The 15,874-nt window shown below is 43.4% G+C and overlaps 1 protein-coding gene across 2 annotated transcripts in view; it reads right to left on the bottom strand.

The window, feature by feature from the left end:
* Window positions 1–15,874, bottom strand: part of LOC138481476 (Y+L amino acid transporter 2-like) — a 703,293-nt gene that overhangs the window by 662,038 nt on the left and 25,381 nt on the right. For both annotated transcript variants that reach the window (XM_069613638.1, XM_069613637.1), the window contains exon 3: window positions 12,022–12,067. Coding sequence is in view for 1 of the 2 variants with exons in the window: in XM_069613637.1 (XP_069469738.1) it covers window positions 12,022–12,038 (17 nt within the window). In the remaining variant the exon portion in view is untranslated. The remainder of the gene's footprint in view (window positions 1–12,021; window positions 12,068–15,874) is intronic.

A 15,874-nucleotide genomic window follows, 5' to 3' on the forward strand; every position in this document is an offset into this window, starting at 1 on the left:
TCTTCTTCCATCCTCTTCTCTCTTATCCTCTCCTCTTCCTCTCCTCTCATCTCCTCTCTTACCTTCTTCTCTCCTCTCTTCTCCTCTCCTCTTCTCTCTTCTCTTACCTTCTTCTCTCTTCTCTTCTCCTTTCGTCTCCCCTCCTCTTCTCTTCCCTCCTCTCCTCTCTTATCCTCTCCTTTTCTTGTCCTCCCATCTCCTCTCATCTCTTACCTTCTCCTCTCCTCGCTTCTCCTCTCTTCTCTTCCTTCTCCTCTCCTCTCCTCTCTTCTTCTCCCCTCTCCTGTGCAGGCCATTGGGACTAATATTGCCAGCATACTCCCTGATGGCTTTCAGACTGGTCTGTGCTCTGTGCTGGGGTTGGAGTCCAGAGGGGGACCTTTCCCTAGCTTATCTTACCCTGGCAGGCTCTGGGATCTCTGATTCCCGGATTTGGATCTCTATGTACTGAAATGGAAGTTGGTGTACTACATCCCTGGTAGCTTTTGGACTCAATCTGTGCATTCCATTGGTTTAGGATATATGTTGACCCTCTTCCTGGGGATCCCTCCTCCATCTCTAAATGAGATGCTGTCACTCATCTGCTTGGATATTTGTAGTGACTATTGTCACACATGTTTAATTTTCAAGGTTAGGAAAGAGTCTTAACTGATACACAAAAGAACTAACACCCACCTTTCCAGTACTTAAGGGGGGAATCTCCCGATTGGCACTTTTCATGAAAAATTCATACCCATTGTTCACTAGTTCAGCAAGGCATTGCCAGGGTATGCACCCCTTGAGGTCCCTTTCATATCCTATTTCGTTGCCGGCCCCCATCATAGGGATCAGGGTCTTTCTTTCATGGTCTCTCTGACCAGCACCCAGGCAATGCCCAGGAAAATAGAAAATTCCTGCGACTTTGCGTGGTCAGCATTGCCAGGAGTTGTTAATGACCGTCTCCTGCAAGAGGGTGCACTAGCATTGCATGTCCTAGCATTAATAGTCCTCAGGCAGTAACGCTCATACCATCCTGGACATACATCTTCAAGACTGATTAAAGAATGCTAATGTCATCTGGGACACAATTCCTCAGTCCGGGGCGTTCATTTATCCAGCAATTGCTTTCTGGGTCAATTCAGTTGAATACAAGGGATTTAAGTAAAACTAGGCCATAACCAAAGCCCTGGACTGGAGTAGGGTGTCCCCTGTGTCAATGAGTCTTCTGTTACCCCGTGGTCCGGGTGCAGCGCTGCCAAGTGACTGCTTGGCAACACGTACAGAGAGATGCAAATCTCCAAAAAGAAATGGATACATGTAGCTTAGTGCATTTTGCCTTTTGCTGTGAAGGGGCTTGATATTACGCTAGGAACTGCGTATGACTCAGATACATATGTTTTGGCTGAGATAATTTGCCAGTGTTTCTTTTCTTGCCTTGTGCCCGGCGCGACCCCGAATAATCTTGCGCCTTACTTTGTTCTTAATAATATTTTCGTTGAACACTCATTGTGCTGTTGAGAACCAGTAATGCATGTTTGAAGATCTGATTCGTTCTGTTTAATAGTAAACGTGTGTATACTTATTACACGCCCTGTGTGGACAGTAATCATTTTTGGAATTGTGATAACATCGCCTTTTACTAGCAGCTGCTTGCTGGATTTGTCCCACTTTTAAGTGATGTAATTATAGATGTTATTATCAACCCATTTAATTGTATTCAATGTTTTGACCTCGGGAGGATGAAGGGCTGAGTTAGGCTTGCTCGCTTCCAAACCTGTGTCCAGGAGGATCCACACAAATACCAGAAGCAAGCACTTAACTCGCTGAGCTGTCTTACCCGTTTTATGAAATGTCACTGTACGCAAAATGCTATGATCCTCCGATGTACAAGCCCACGATTTTAGAAGCCACCCTGCTAGTGCCTAGAGCAAAACTCAAGGGGTAGTGGCTGGAAGGTTTAGAATTAATCTTGACCTCTGGCATTGCTCTGGGCAAACCTCCAGACCATCGTTCTTCGCCTGCCAAGCCATTACAGAAGGGGAAAGACCATATGCAAATCAGGCATGCTCCCACCCCCCATCCTGAGAGTGCCAACATCAAAGTAAAACCACATTAAACATGGGTAAGGCTGACCATGCGTGCTGTTGCTTCGGTAACTCTGCAATGCAGCAGGGGATCATAAACGGCAAGACCACTATAGCAGTCTGCAACAATTGGCTCGCCAGATGTTTTGGACTACAACTCCCATCAGCCCTAGCAAGCGTGGCAAATGGAAAGAGATAATGGCATTTCAAGTCCATAACATCTGGAGAGCCACCGGTGATTGCAGGGCTTCTTTGGTTGCTGAAAGGTCTATTGATTCTTCTGTCATTGTTGGACTCAAGGGCTCCTTTTTCAGTGGCACTTTGAATCCAGTCCATGAAGGAATTATGTTGGAAAGTCTAGAGCGCATTCAGTGACATATGTTGGCTATAATTGTTCATCAGACTCGGCCATTGAAATTAATATGGAAGTTGAAGTTAATGGAGATTATTCTTTAGAAGTTTTGACTTAATCTTCCATGGAAGACAACGGCCTACAAAAGTTTCTATGCGGTGGGCTATATTAGCGAAGTGGTGGAGGGTCTGGGTTCTGCACTGGTGTAACTCCCTAGCATAGTTTTCTACCATGTGGGGCACCCAAGTGCCTCAGCTGATCTAGTACTCTACAAGGGAGACTGGCATATCTAATGGTCCGACACTAGCAGAACCTTCTTGGACGTACCATACCTTTTCATTTGCTCCAGGGCACAGCCAGGTCTCTTGTGTTGTGTGAGAGAATCTAGGCTGTCTTGTTGGATGCCAGTGCAACTGATTTCGCAACCTGTGCTACCTGTATAAGGGAATAGGAGATTGAGTGTGACTGCCGTTCTTTACCGCGCCCGCAACTCCTTGAGTAGAGCATAATATCTTGTGTGTTAGGTTTGTTTTTCTCAGTGGCTCTATCTATGTGTTAGGGGCGATGTAGATACCCCTAGATACCAAAAGTGTCTACCCTTACCCCCTACATTACATTTTTTAACCATTAACACCCCGGCACGGGGTGGGGGGCGGCCTACTAGCCAACTAGGAGGCTTGGAATTGGGCCTTCATCACATGGTAAATCCCCACTCCAAGCCTCCTCGGAAGCAGGAGGCTGTCATCTTCCCCAATGGGACGAAGGTAAGTGCGTCCCTGTGCTCCACCGCGTTATCTCCTGCCCAACCCAGCCCCGATTTCCACATCACTAACCCATCCTGCCCCACTTGCCTCTGGCTGCCTTGTCCCTCGCCTGCGCCGGTAACACTTGGACCATACCGTACATGGATGCTCTAAGAGATTGTCAGTGGCTTTGAAGTCTTGCCAATCCTTATTATTAGTTTGTTTTGTATTTTCTATTTTGAATAACAACACACATTTGATTCTACAACCTAGCTTTACTTTCATCTAGTATTAATGTCATCCCCCAACACATGTGATATTTGGAATTCTAGAATCTGGGTCAGAACATATTTGCATTAAGGCACGTTGTGAGCCGAAACATGTAGAGGGAGCGCCCTGATGTGACCCTCAGAATAGATACATTTGAAATGCAGTATTAATGTGGTGAACAATGCACTCTACCAGACTTTTTATCTCTAGAAAATGATACACTTCTATATCTCTTCTGAAAGATCTCATTTGGAGGAATGAGTACATGGACTGATCTCTTTAGACCAGGGTTGTCCAAATTCGGTCATTGAGGGCTAAAATCCTGTGGGTTTTCAGGATATCCCTCATTAATATTCATGAGGAAAGATTTGCATCCTTTTAGAGTCACTGTATGGAAATTTATCTCATGAATATTAATGAGGGGTATCCTGAAAACCCGGCATGGATCCGGCCCTCGAGACCTGGATTTGGAGACATTCCATTGGGAATGAAAGGCATACCCTTTTTGGAGGTTCAAGCAAATGCAAAATTCAGGTAACAGGAGCTGATGGTGATAAAGGATTAGCTTATTTTGGGATGTGTATGCATTGTGTTGGCCCTAAACCCCCATTTAAATGTTCTATAAGGTTAGTGCTGAGGATACACTACCTTAACCCTGCAGTGTGTCTTTGTCTGCACCTGCTGTTCAACAAGCCAGATTTACAGAAAGAGCTCTTGCTTTTCTATCAAACCCAGTAATGCTTTTAGGAGACTTCCATACTGGCAAGTAAGCCATGCACTCAGGGTTTGATAGAAGGCGCGCGAGTGGCGCCTGCTCCCCATCTAGGCACGGGTGCCCCCGAAGGTTCCCACAATGAGGGAGCCCTATTGCAGGGTTTGCATGTGTCTGATCCTTACCTGACAACCTGACAAGACGTCTGGGACACTAGTGGCTGCCTCCCCTCTGCTCGCCAATCTCCAAGTCCCTCTGTCCCTGCTAGGGCTGGCTAATATCTACTCTCCATAGCCACTACTCATCCAAACTTCAAGAACTGGCTACAGCAGGCATGCCGTCTAGTTCTGGCAGGACATCACAGCAGTGCTCCTATCCGCAAACAGGATGCTGATGAACCCTACTCATCGAGACCTACTGTGTAAATGAGAATGCAGAATATGTTTAGTAGTCTCAGGTGATATGCCATTTCGGTGACAAGAGCACACCCTTCATGTCAAGGGCACCCACTGAGGTATTAAAGGGCACAGGTTGGGAGTAATGGACAATGAAAGGTATGCCTGCAGAAGTCTTGCTGCATGCTGCCACAGAGGACTCTAATGTTAATGTTAATGTTAATGTTAATGTTAATGTTAAAGGACATTTGTACCACGCACTATCACCACCTGGGTGGTCCCCTGGTGCTCTGGCGGCTCTGAAAGAGGGGAAAAGCTAGGGCGAGTTAGTGGGAGGAGGCTGGAAAAGTGCAAGAGAGCAGTGATGTGCTGTTGGCGGCCTCAGCCCGATGGGTCCGTTGGCTGGGCCTGGGGTGTTTGCGGCCGGTAGTCGTCGTGTACTGTTGTGTGAGTCTATGTGTGTTTTTTGTTTTGTTGTTGCAGTGTTTGTTGTGCTGTAGGTGTGTGCTTGTGTTTGGTTTGGAGTTTGAGAGGTGTATGCAGGAAGTGGGTCTTGGACTTGCAGTCGGTGGCAACACTTGCAGTGCGTGCCATGGGATAGCGATTCACCTGCCTTTTCAAAATTTGTTGAGGCAAAGGCCAGAGAACACAAGGCGTCACCATGATCTCCTGTGTTGACAGCGGAGCGAGTCAGGCATATGTTAGTTATCCTTAGTTTAACCTAGGCCTGGGCATGAAGAATGGTGTAGTGGTCCCAGGTCTGGAAGCATTCATCTTTTTTGGGTAAGAAATAACTCAGAGTGAGCATCGGTCAGGTATCCTGAGTCTATGATGCCAATAGCTGGAGCATAGATTGAGAACCTGGGCATAAAATGGCAATAACTATCAAATGGTGTAACTACCTGGTCATATGATGTCAGTACCTTGTATATGGTATGAACACCTGGATTATGATGGCATTAGCTGTAACATTGCATGAGTACCTAGGCACCTGGTGGCAATAGCTTCCGAAATAGTACAGATACCTGTATATAATGCCAAGATCGAGGGAATAGTGGCAATACCTGGCTTAGAAAGTTATGCTATGTTTGTTTCTTAAATATCACTGTAAGCACCAGCCAGGGCATCTCCAAATCGAAAGGTGAAGAGTATAGCAACATGGAAATAACATGGAAAAAATGGGAGAAATGTTGCTGCTGTTCTTCACACCGCATTAAAATTATCACTGTTCCATGTAATTGTCCTTTGACAAAGTCACATAGAATATCTCGACTATGGAGTATGAAGGGACTCGAGTAACCCCCAATACGCCCACATGCTGTGTGATGCGCTACCTTGAGGCAGTATGTGGAGGATTCCCCAGATTTCCTTCAACTGTGGCTGGCCTCGTGGGTGGTGAGAGCCAGTGGGCTTCCCTTATGTTCCTTCTAATCTCCTGATGGACTTGATGACATCTGATCCTGTAACTGAAGGTACCAACAAAGCAACCGTAAAGTGTAAAATAACAATAAATAAATAAATAAAAACTGTGGCAGGCCTCTGATTTAACTCTGAGAAAGGAAATGGCTGCCCATGGCATTCTACCATTGCACTAGGGTTTCGGGGACAGAAAGTCTATTGTATTGATATATGCCTCAGGACGACTCTCAGGGAAGTCTCACTCCCATCACTGGTTCCCAGAGGAAACACCAGTAAAAGCTGTGGCTTTTTCCAACGACTTCACATCCCAGTGTGATGAGCAGAGCTGCATGAGTGAAAGTGGAGAGTCCTACCAGAAATGAGATTAGATAATCAATGGGCACAGGAGCCCTAAAAAGGAGCTCAGGGTTCAGTGGTAAATTTCACTAACCTGCCTGCCAACCAGAGTGTGGAGAACCCAGACAGGGAGCCACAGAGAGATCAGAGCTTTCTGGGGGCTATATCTCATACACTGACAGAGAACACACTGAGAGAAGCAGTGAATGCTGAAAGCCTATTAAGGTCTATATCTCACACTCTGGGGAAGACTAGATTGGAATAGAGGCCTGAAAAAATCCCAACATTGAACAGGAGGCCACAGCCCATGAAAGCTGGCATGGCAAGTGGGTTGAAATAACAGAGTCTGACAAAATATCTAAGCAAAGGGGATGAACTACTTGCTGATAGGAGTTTGAGCCACAGTGTGAGGGTGAACATTATCCACACCTTACACGGTACGACGTCCTTTCGTCGCGGGATGTTTTTTTGCTGGGTTTTTTACCGCAAATTATTTTTCGAAAAAACCCATCACATTTTTTAGTCAATTGGGGGGGTTGCGGGGGAACCCCCCCAAAAAAAATTCCATGCCATTTTGAGTACTCCCAGATTGACAGCTTTATAGTTTTATTGTATTTTATTTGAAATCGATAGGTTTTCTCCCCACCCTTTCCGACAATAAATAAAAATCACTGAATGTAATTTCTGACTTTTGTGTTCTGTTGATACTGTGTCACAGGCCTTCATCAGTGAATCTATCCTTGCTCTGTGTATGTACTTGTCATAGTGAATATCTTCCTGCTTGGTGTGCATGTCCTTCTTTAAAGTATTTCCCCCTCCTTCTTATATTTGTCCCTCATCAGTGCATAGGTCTGTAGTCCTTGTCAGTATATGTTTGCCTAATTGATGTACATGTCAGTGCTTGATGAGTGTGTCCCTCTACTGTGTGCATGTCCATGCTCAATAAATATATCACTACCAAGTGCCTGTGTCCCTTCTGAGGGTTCAATCTTTTCCCCAGAGTACATGTCCCTGCAAGGTTTATGTGTATCCATCTTGAGTGTATGTGTTGCTGTTCAATGCTTAAGTACATTCTCAGTGCATACATTTGTATTTGTATTTATCGAACAATAGGAATGTCATTTTGAGCCGAAATGGTGCACATCGGAAGTGGTGTAGATGACATAGACAATCCCTTGGTAGCATGCCTTTATAATAGGGCACGAGGGCCTGAGTAAGAGTAGATCAATTGATGTATTGGTTGTATGAAACATAGAGTGGGGGCAGAAACTAGGGATAGACTTACATAGGTTGGCCAATAGGGGCCTAGTGATTATACATGTGACATGTATGACTTTCTCAGGAGGGATAGAGTAGGGACACCTTGAGAGGGTCAGTGAGGGGACTGGAAGTGCCCTTGGTTAAAAAGTGGATCTTGAGTTTTGTCTTAAATAATTCAACTGATGGGCTGGCATTCTTGTCTGGGAGCAAGGGCATTCCAGGGGAAAGGGGCAAGAAGAGAGAAGGAGCAGACATGGGAGGAGATACAGGGGGTCAGAGAACAAAGAGGATGAAGAGAAAGGATGATTGAAGAGTTTGGGAGGAAGACCAAATGAGTGATTCAGTCTGAAAGGAACCTCGGGGCAAGACCATAGATACATTTGTAGACAAGGAAAAGGAATTTAATGAGAGAGCAAATTTACATGGTGAGACATCAAAAGTGGTGTCAGTGTGTAGAGGTGGGTACGGCCCTTGGTAGGTTGTATAGAATACATGTATCGAAGTTGAGAATTTTGTTTAGGTGACAGAAAGAGTAGAGGGAAAGACCAAAAGGTGGGATCCATTAGTAATCAAGTTTTAAGAGACTATGTGTAGAGATTTGTGTGGCAGGAGAGATGGAGGGTTGGATTTGTCTTATTTTGAAAAGTTGAATCCTGGTGGCAGTGTAAGTTGCTGTGATGAACTTCTGGAATCTTAGGTTGCGTCAAAGAATACCAAAGGTGTATGGGCCTCCAAATACATCCTTCACCATTGTATATGTCACTCCTGGGTCCTTTTTTCTCTCTAAGTTTATAAATCTGTTTTGCAAAGCTCTAATCAGTGGATATGTCTCTCCTCACTGCATGTGTCACTGTTTGGTGTGTATGTCCCTCCTCTGTGAATATCTCCCTGCTGAATGTATATGTCCCTCCTCTGTGTGTGTGTGTGTATATATATATATATATATATATATATATATTTTCAAGGAAAAAACCTTAGTAGCAGGGGCGTTAAGGTGAGAATGCATCAAAACCCCTGAAATTTTGCTAAAGCCACCTTAACTTCTCACCCCTGTTGCGCAGCCTATGACCACGATGTTGACATCACAGATCACATCACTGATGACATCACTAATTGCATGTTGTATGAGAACACTGATAACATTACAAATCACATCACTGATGACAATGCTAATTACATTTTATATAACTGATTATATCAATAATGGAATGGAATTAGACATAACATAATTTATAAGTTAGCTCATGAAAACTTTGATTACCTTAATAACAATTTAGGCTGTGGACTTGGCCATGACAAAGGCTGGGGTCACTGGCCAGCACCAAAGGCCATAGCTAGTGCTAGGTTAGTGTTCAAAAATACCAATGTGCATGGTTAAAAGCCATTCTTAGTAGCCCATCACTGTTTTAAAATATACAGTGGGCAATGCTGAAAGCTGTAGTCAGTGGCCATGGCTAAAGGCCATAGCCAGTGCTCATCAATATGTTAGAATATAAAGTCGGCACAGCCAAATGCTGTGGCCAGTGGCTAGTATTGTGTTGAAGACCATGGCTAATGGGTGGTTAGTGTATATGATATACAGTGGGCATGGCCGAAGGCCATAGCTAGTGGCTGGTTAGTGTTGTATAATACACTGTGGGCGCGGCCGAAGGCCATCACTTATTGAATTTTATTATTTTAAAATATACAGTTGACATGGCCAAAACATGTACAAACTGCTCAAGGTCAAAGGCCATGGCTTGAGGCCCATTTATAAGTTAGAATATATAGTGGGTACAGCCAAAGATTGTGACCACTGGCCAGTATTGCACTAAAGTCCATGGCTAGTGCCTGACCAGTGTACATAATATACAGTGGACACGGTTGAAAGCTGCATCCACTGATAAAGGCCAACATCTATGGTTGGTAGCCTGTTAGTGTTTTAAAATATTCAGTGCACATAGGTGAATGTTGTGACCACTGTCCAATACTGAAGACCATGGGCCTCATTACACGGAAGGCGGTAAGCCATGGCGCTATTAGCGCCATGGCTGCCGCCGGTACCTTACCGGGTCCGCCTTGGTGGATGGCGGAATTAGCGCCATATTCCAAGGTGTGTGGGGGCGCTAATTCCGCCATCCACCATTGCCCCTTCACCATTGCCAGTCAGCCCCATAGGGCTCCATGTTAATGGTGAAGGTGCTAATTACGGTACCGCAAATTGCGGTACCGTAATTAGCACCAAGGTCCCTTTGCGGGTCCCGTAATTAACGCCTGTAAAAACCAGGCGTTAAGGGAGGACCCGCAAAGGGACCTCCTAGTAAGGCGGTAAGGGTTTACCGGTACCGGTGCCCTTACCGGTACCGGTAAACCCTTACCGCCTTCCGTGTAATGAGGCCCCATGATTTGTACCCATTCATGGGTTTAAATATATTTGGCCATGAACACTGACCATGGCTGAAGGTGATGCTTAATGCCAATTACTGTTGTAATGTAATTAGTGATCTCGATGTCATCATTGTGGTCATAGACTGTGCAACAGGGGCATGAAATTAAGGTGGCTTTATTTGAATTTCAGGTGTTTTGTTGCGGTAAGTTCTCACCTTAACGTCCCTGCAACTAAAGTTTTGTCCTTGAATTTCAAGGGTTTTGTTATTCCATAGATAATTGCCAACTGGGCTAATGAAAACAATGTGTCATGTGTGCAAAGTAAAATAAAAAGCAATTATGCACCCATATTCCCCCAAACAAGCAACCCTATTCTTAAAAATGTTTCTTTCCAAATTAATTTAACTTTTAAAAGAGTTCGCAATTATTTGTACTGTTTACGAATAGAAATGTATTAAATTGTTACAGTGACTGTGCACAAAGAGTCCCCTCAATATATCTTAAAACACATTTTTACAACACAACTGCCAACATACATAAGTACATATGTTTTATTTAAAAAAATCGTTTTATAGCCGTGTCTACAGCTGTGGTTAACCTGCAAAATGGCTGCAGCCACGTCAATAAAAGGCCCAAAATTCCTTTGACGCGGCTACGTGGCTTTGCACCTCTTTCTACCGGCCAATCGCATATGGAGCTCTTACGCTGTGTAGCTGCGTCAACATACGAGCCAATGGCACATCGATATGCATTGATGCGACTACACCCATGCCGTCACACGACATCCGCGTGTGCAAAATCAACCAATAGCACGTCGAATGACATCGACGCGGCTATGCATCCATGTCAGTCACCTTAGAGCCAAACATATTACACACTGCAGCTTCGCGCATACGCATCTTTTTAGCCGCGCGCAAAGACCATACAATCACATGCTCGTATTCATTGACGCAACTACACCTATGCGTCCAATAAATCTACCGCCAATGTTGTAATGAGGCCCATTGTCTTTTCTGTGTTGTCATTTTTATTATTTTACATAAGTCCAACCACGAGATTAGCAGCAGTGATGATGACGTTATCGTTTGTGTTCCGAATCCATCGTCACTGACGAAGAAGGCAACTGAAATGAAAAGCACTGCCGACAGTTGGTGCTTCTTTCAAGTAAAAAAACACTGTTCCCGAAAAGAGGCAAAGGAAGTACTTTGCACTATCTGCAACACAACTCTACTCTGTGGGCCTTCCAATGTTTCTTCTCAAATCCTCGGAACATCTATTATGATTAATCTTCTAGTGCGAGTCCACTGGAATGATGTTGATGATGAGTATCAAAAAGCACACGAACATCATAAAAGGAAAATGCATGGGTCCCATTCCTTGCATCGACGGACATCAGCACCACCTGTAGCACCTTCATCCACCAGTGCAACAACATCACCAACTGGAAATGAAGCCTCAACTTCAACAGCAGTGTCAACTGCACAGACTCTTGTTTTACCGGCTACCGCTATTTCCATGATACATGTCATGTGTAAACAATGCCTTGAATGGGTAGTCAAGGGAGATGCCACAATTGAGCAATGCCTGAAGTTAATCGCTGATCATGCTTAGTTTTTTTTAAGTGGACATTTTTTTTCCACCCTTTATTTCTAAATTTAAAAAGACAGAAAATACAAAAACAAATATGTGTTGGTTTTTATTTAATTCCCTTTGTTATGTGTTTCATCCTTATGTGTTCTCCTCCCCTAGTCCACCCCCATCTTTGCATCCCGCAAAACAGCCCTTTTAAGGGCCACCATTTAAGTTATAAATATAGATAAAATTTAACACAAACTGCAAAATATCTATTGTAATTTGTTTTATGCAGTTGCAGTAATCGAAATCCCCCAATTGTTTGTTTATAGCCGCGGTTACACTGCTAACAGGTGAAGCAGTTTAGACGCGAATAAAAGCACCCCAGTCGTTGCTCACTTTAGCCGCGTAAGCAAAATCCTGCAATTAATTGGCTGATGCTGTAGCCGCGGCTACAAAAAATTATATTAAAAAATGTACAACCCTGTGTCTGCATTATAGATTTATAAATCATATTGATCAAATAACTCACCAAAAACCTTTATTCATGTTCTCTTCTTGCTTCCATATTAGTAACTCTGAAACAAAATGAAATGTAGTTTATAACAAAATAAAAGCAACATTATTATTATTATTATTATTTTTTTTCATAATGGTACCAAGTGAATACTGATTGTATTCCCAGTACATAACCATTAGCAGGTTTTATTCATTAATCATACTATAGATGAAAAGAACTTCTCGTTGCAGATAAAAAAACTCTCTTCAGTTATTTTAACTATTTAACAATCAATATATATGCATTTACAAATTATAGACTATCTCACTTTCTACAAGTATATGTATATAATAACATGTAAAATAAAAATGTAAACAATTTTATAAAACAAACATTGTAACAAAAAACACCCTTCAGAAAATAAAACTTTAAAAAACTAAAAGCTGCTACAGTGCAGTTTAGGTAAAAAATGCAATTATATCACTTCTACTATACTAACCCTTTAGGTAACTATGAACTGGGTTTTGCATCAGCAAATTCTAAAAAGATGTGCCCATAACATCAACAGTTCGTACACCAATAGCCATTTCGCTACAATGAAGATATGTTGAAATACTGTACAAACATTATTTTATTAAATGACAAATTTGCAGATTAATTTATGCAACCTTAACCAGGAAACCAAGACACACAGCCTAACTATGTCTTCAGTTTTACAAATAAATAGATGAAAACATGTCAACAGTGTAACATTATTTTAAGTATTATTATTTTTAAAGTATAGTCATGCCTATATTTCACATAATAGGTAGACAATAAAAACTTTTGTGTGTAAACATATTAAGACTTAGCAAAATCTACACTAATACCCTAACACGTGTCATTTCCATACTTCTTATCAAATCAGTGTGCGTTCTTTGTTTGACCACCTACACACATGAGAAGTAGATAATTTAATTTTATAATGTACACATCATATTTAAATATCTTAAAAACTAAGATTTGTTATTTAAACTTCTATTGGCACTGATAGTTGTACGCAGTGTTCAATACTTTTTGAGTATTACTCTAAATTATAAAACTATATCTACATTAGACTACTGTAACGTCCTATTTGCAGGCACTTCATCCAAAAATCTTAACAGACTTCAAATTATTCAGAATATGCCCTTAGGGCTGCCCTCAGCATTCCCAAAAGGGAGCACATCTCCCGCGCTAGACAAGATGCTCACTGGCTTCCTGCCAAAGATCAGATACTCTTCAAGACACTAGCCATAACCCATAAATACCTCTCACTCAAAGCCACCCCCCTTTATCTTGCTGAAAAAATAATCAGAGCTACCTCCTCCAGACCCAAAAGGTTACATCAGTATAATCAGCTCAAAGTCCCCTCCTTCAAAAGGGCCAAAGCAGGCGGTACCAGCTTCTCTTTCTTTGCTCACAAACACTGGAATTCCCTCACTACAACCCTTCGAAAGGAGACCTCTCACCTAGCGTTCCGCAAATCTCTCAAAATTGAGATATTCAATTAGCTCACCACTGGATTTACTACCCACTCACTCCTCCATCCAGGGAAAGGTCTCCTGCCATCTGGCAGGGGCATTCTGTTTCTTACCAGAACCTTTGAGACTGTAACTATGCCATTTCTGTATCATTGTAACATTCACCTGTCTGGTATTAGATTCAATGTAACCAAGAACCACAAAGAGGCACTCATGTCATTTTCCCTTTAACTAAGTAAACACAGCTGTAACAGTGCCACAATGCCCCAGAGCCGCTTTGGGCGCTTTATAAATGTAAAAAAAAAATTGCCATTTGATAACTTCTTTCATTGGCCCTCATTACAAGTCAGGCGTTAAGGGTTTAACGGCGCTGTCGGCGCCGTTAACCCTTAACGCCTGATTCACACTTTAACGCCTGCTTTTTGCAGGCGTTAAAGTCCAAGGCGCTAAGCGACCTTGGTGCTAATTACGGCACCGTAATTTACGGTGCCGTAATTAGCGCCTTCCCCATCCCCATTATGCCCTATGGGGCAAAAATGGGAATGGGGAAGGGCAAATGGTGAATGGGGAATTACCGCCCCACTCACCTTGGAATGGGGCGGTAATTCCGCCATCCACCATGGCGGAATCCGGCATGGACCATGGTGCTAATAGCACCATGGTCCACCGCCTGACTTGTAATGAGGGCCATTATGTGTTATGCATCCTTTTTTGACCACCTGCACACCTAAGAAGCTAAAGACAATTTTCTTAAACCTACCATACAAAATAGAAACACATGCACAGTTTAATGACTGGATAGATTGGACAACTTTTCTGAAAACATCTCTCTACATACAGAAGTTACTTATACATTCAACAAATGAACCCTTTCAGTAAGGTATTTAAATGTTTTATTTCATTTAGAATACTTTTTAAAAAACAGTGTTTGCTTACTTATTTTCACCACGTTTACACATTATAAGTAAACACAGTATACCTAAATGATTCCCTAAAACTCTAATCAGTAGTTACATATGATTTATTTTTCAAACATTGTACTATATAGTTGTCATGATCTCTGCTTCCAAAAGGTCAGGGTTTTCCCAACTCCCTTGGAAGCAGATCCATAACCCAGGTTCCGAGTGCCAACCAGTCCCAATTGGGACCTTTTGGACCCAGTCCTGGCGCCAGTGGCACCAGGCTCATAAATATGCCCAGTCCCAGCGCTGGAAGTGCCGGGCTCATAATGCTTGGGTGGACTTACCTGCAGCAGACCATGCTGCTTACTTGCCTGCCAGTTGAGCCTCTGATCCTCTTCTGTTTGGAACTACTTTTCCTGTTGGGTGGGGCAGGAGCCACTCCCTAGATTCAGAACACTGGAACTCTTCTCTTCCTAGGCGTGGCTGTGGAAGGAGACACCTAAGCACTACAGGAGGCTATTTAAACCACACCCGATGGATGAATCTTGCTTTGCGTTATTCTGCATCCTCTGCAGCAGAACGCTCATCGTGTCTTCTGCATCTGATCCTGGGCCTAAGGAAAACGGCTTACCATCCTGAATCCAGTCTTCAGCAACACCTATAAAGACAAGAAAGAACAGGTTAGCATTACGGTCTTCAGTGACAGCTCTTCACTTACCTGGTCCATCGGCTGTCACCAACGCCTTGCGCTGCATTCTGGCATCTGAAAGACAAAGGCTTACCTACTCTTCGTGCGCTCCGGAGGTCTTCACACTGCATTCCGGCATCTGAAAGACAAAAGCTTACCAACTCTTCGCACGCTCCGGAGGCCTTCGGCGCTGCATCCCGCATCTGAAAGACAAAACAAGGTGCGTTTAAAGACATTGGGGAACTTTAATACTCACGAGCCATTACTCCTTTCCACATCTAACCCAGTGGGTATTCCGGCACCCTGCAGCCACTCCGAACTTGTACCTGCAAAATAAAAAGACAGTTAGAGCGCATCGTGAAGCAGGCAACAAGCGCTTACTTACGTGCTTCCAGGCGCTTCTATTCATCACACGGGCTCCATCTTCAACTCACTTCAGCCCGTCATCCGCCATCGCCGGAGCCCTGCAAAACAAGAAACATCATTACTAAAGACTTTAAAGACATTAGAATTACTCGAAACTTACCGTTCGTGCAGTAAACGACGGACAGCAGTCCTCTGAAGTCAAGAGGCCTGCTCCCCTTATCCAGTGAAGAAACTGGTTACAGCACCCTGCCCCGAGGCAGATGGAGAGCACGGCGTTCACTTACCTAAGGTGAGAGCGTTAACCTTTGGGGTTCTACAGGAGAAGAGAAAGGGAAGAAGAGAGAGACATTCAATAACCCAGTTCCTTAATCCCATATTTTCTATCTGCAGACATCTTACCCTTCGAGTCAGACATACAGTGCACAGAG

This window comes from Ambystoma mexicanum, chromosome 5p, assembly GCF_040938575.1.
Source record: "Ambystoma mexicanum isolate Mex_15411 chromosome 5p, UKY_AmexF1_1, whole genome shotgun sequence".
Taxonomy (NCBI): Eukaryota; Metazoa; Chordata; class Amphibia; order Caudata; family Ambystomatidae; genus Ambystoma; species Ambystoma mexicanum.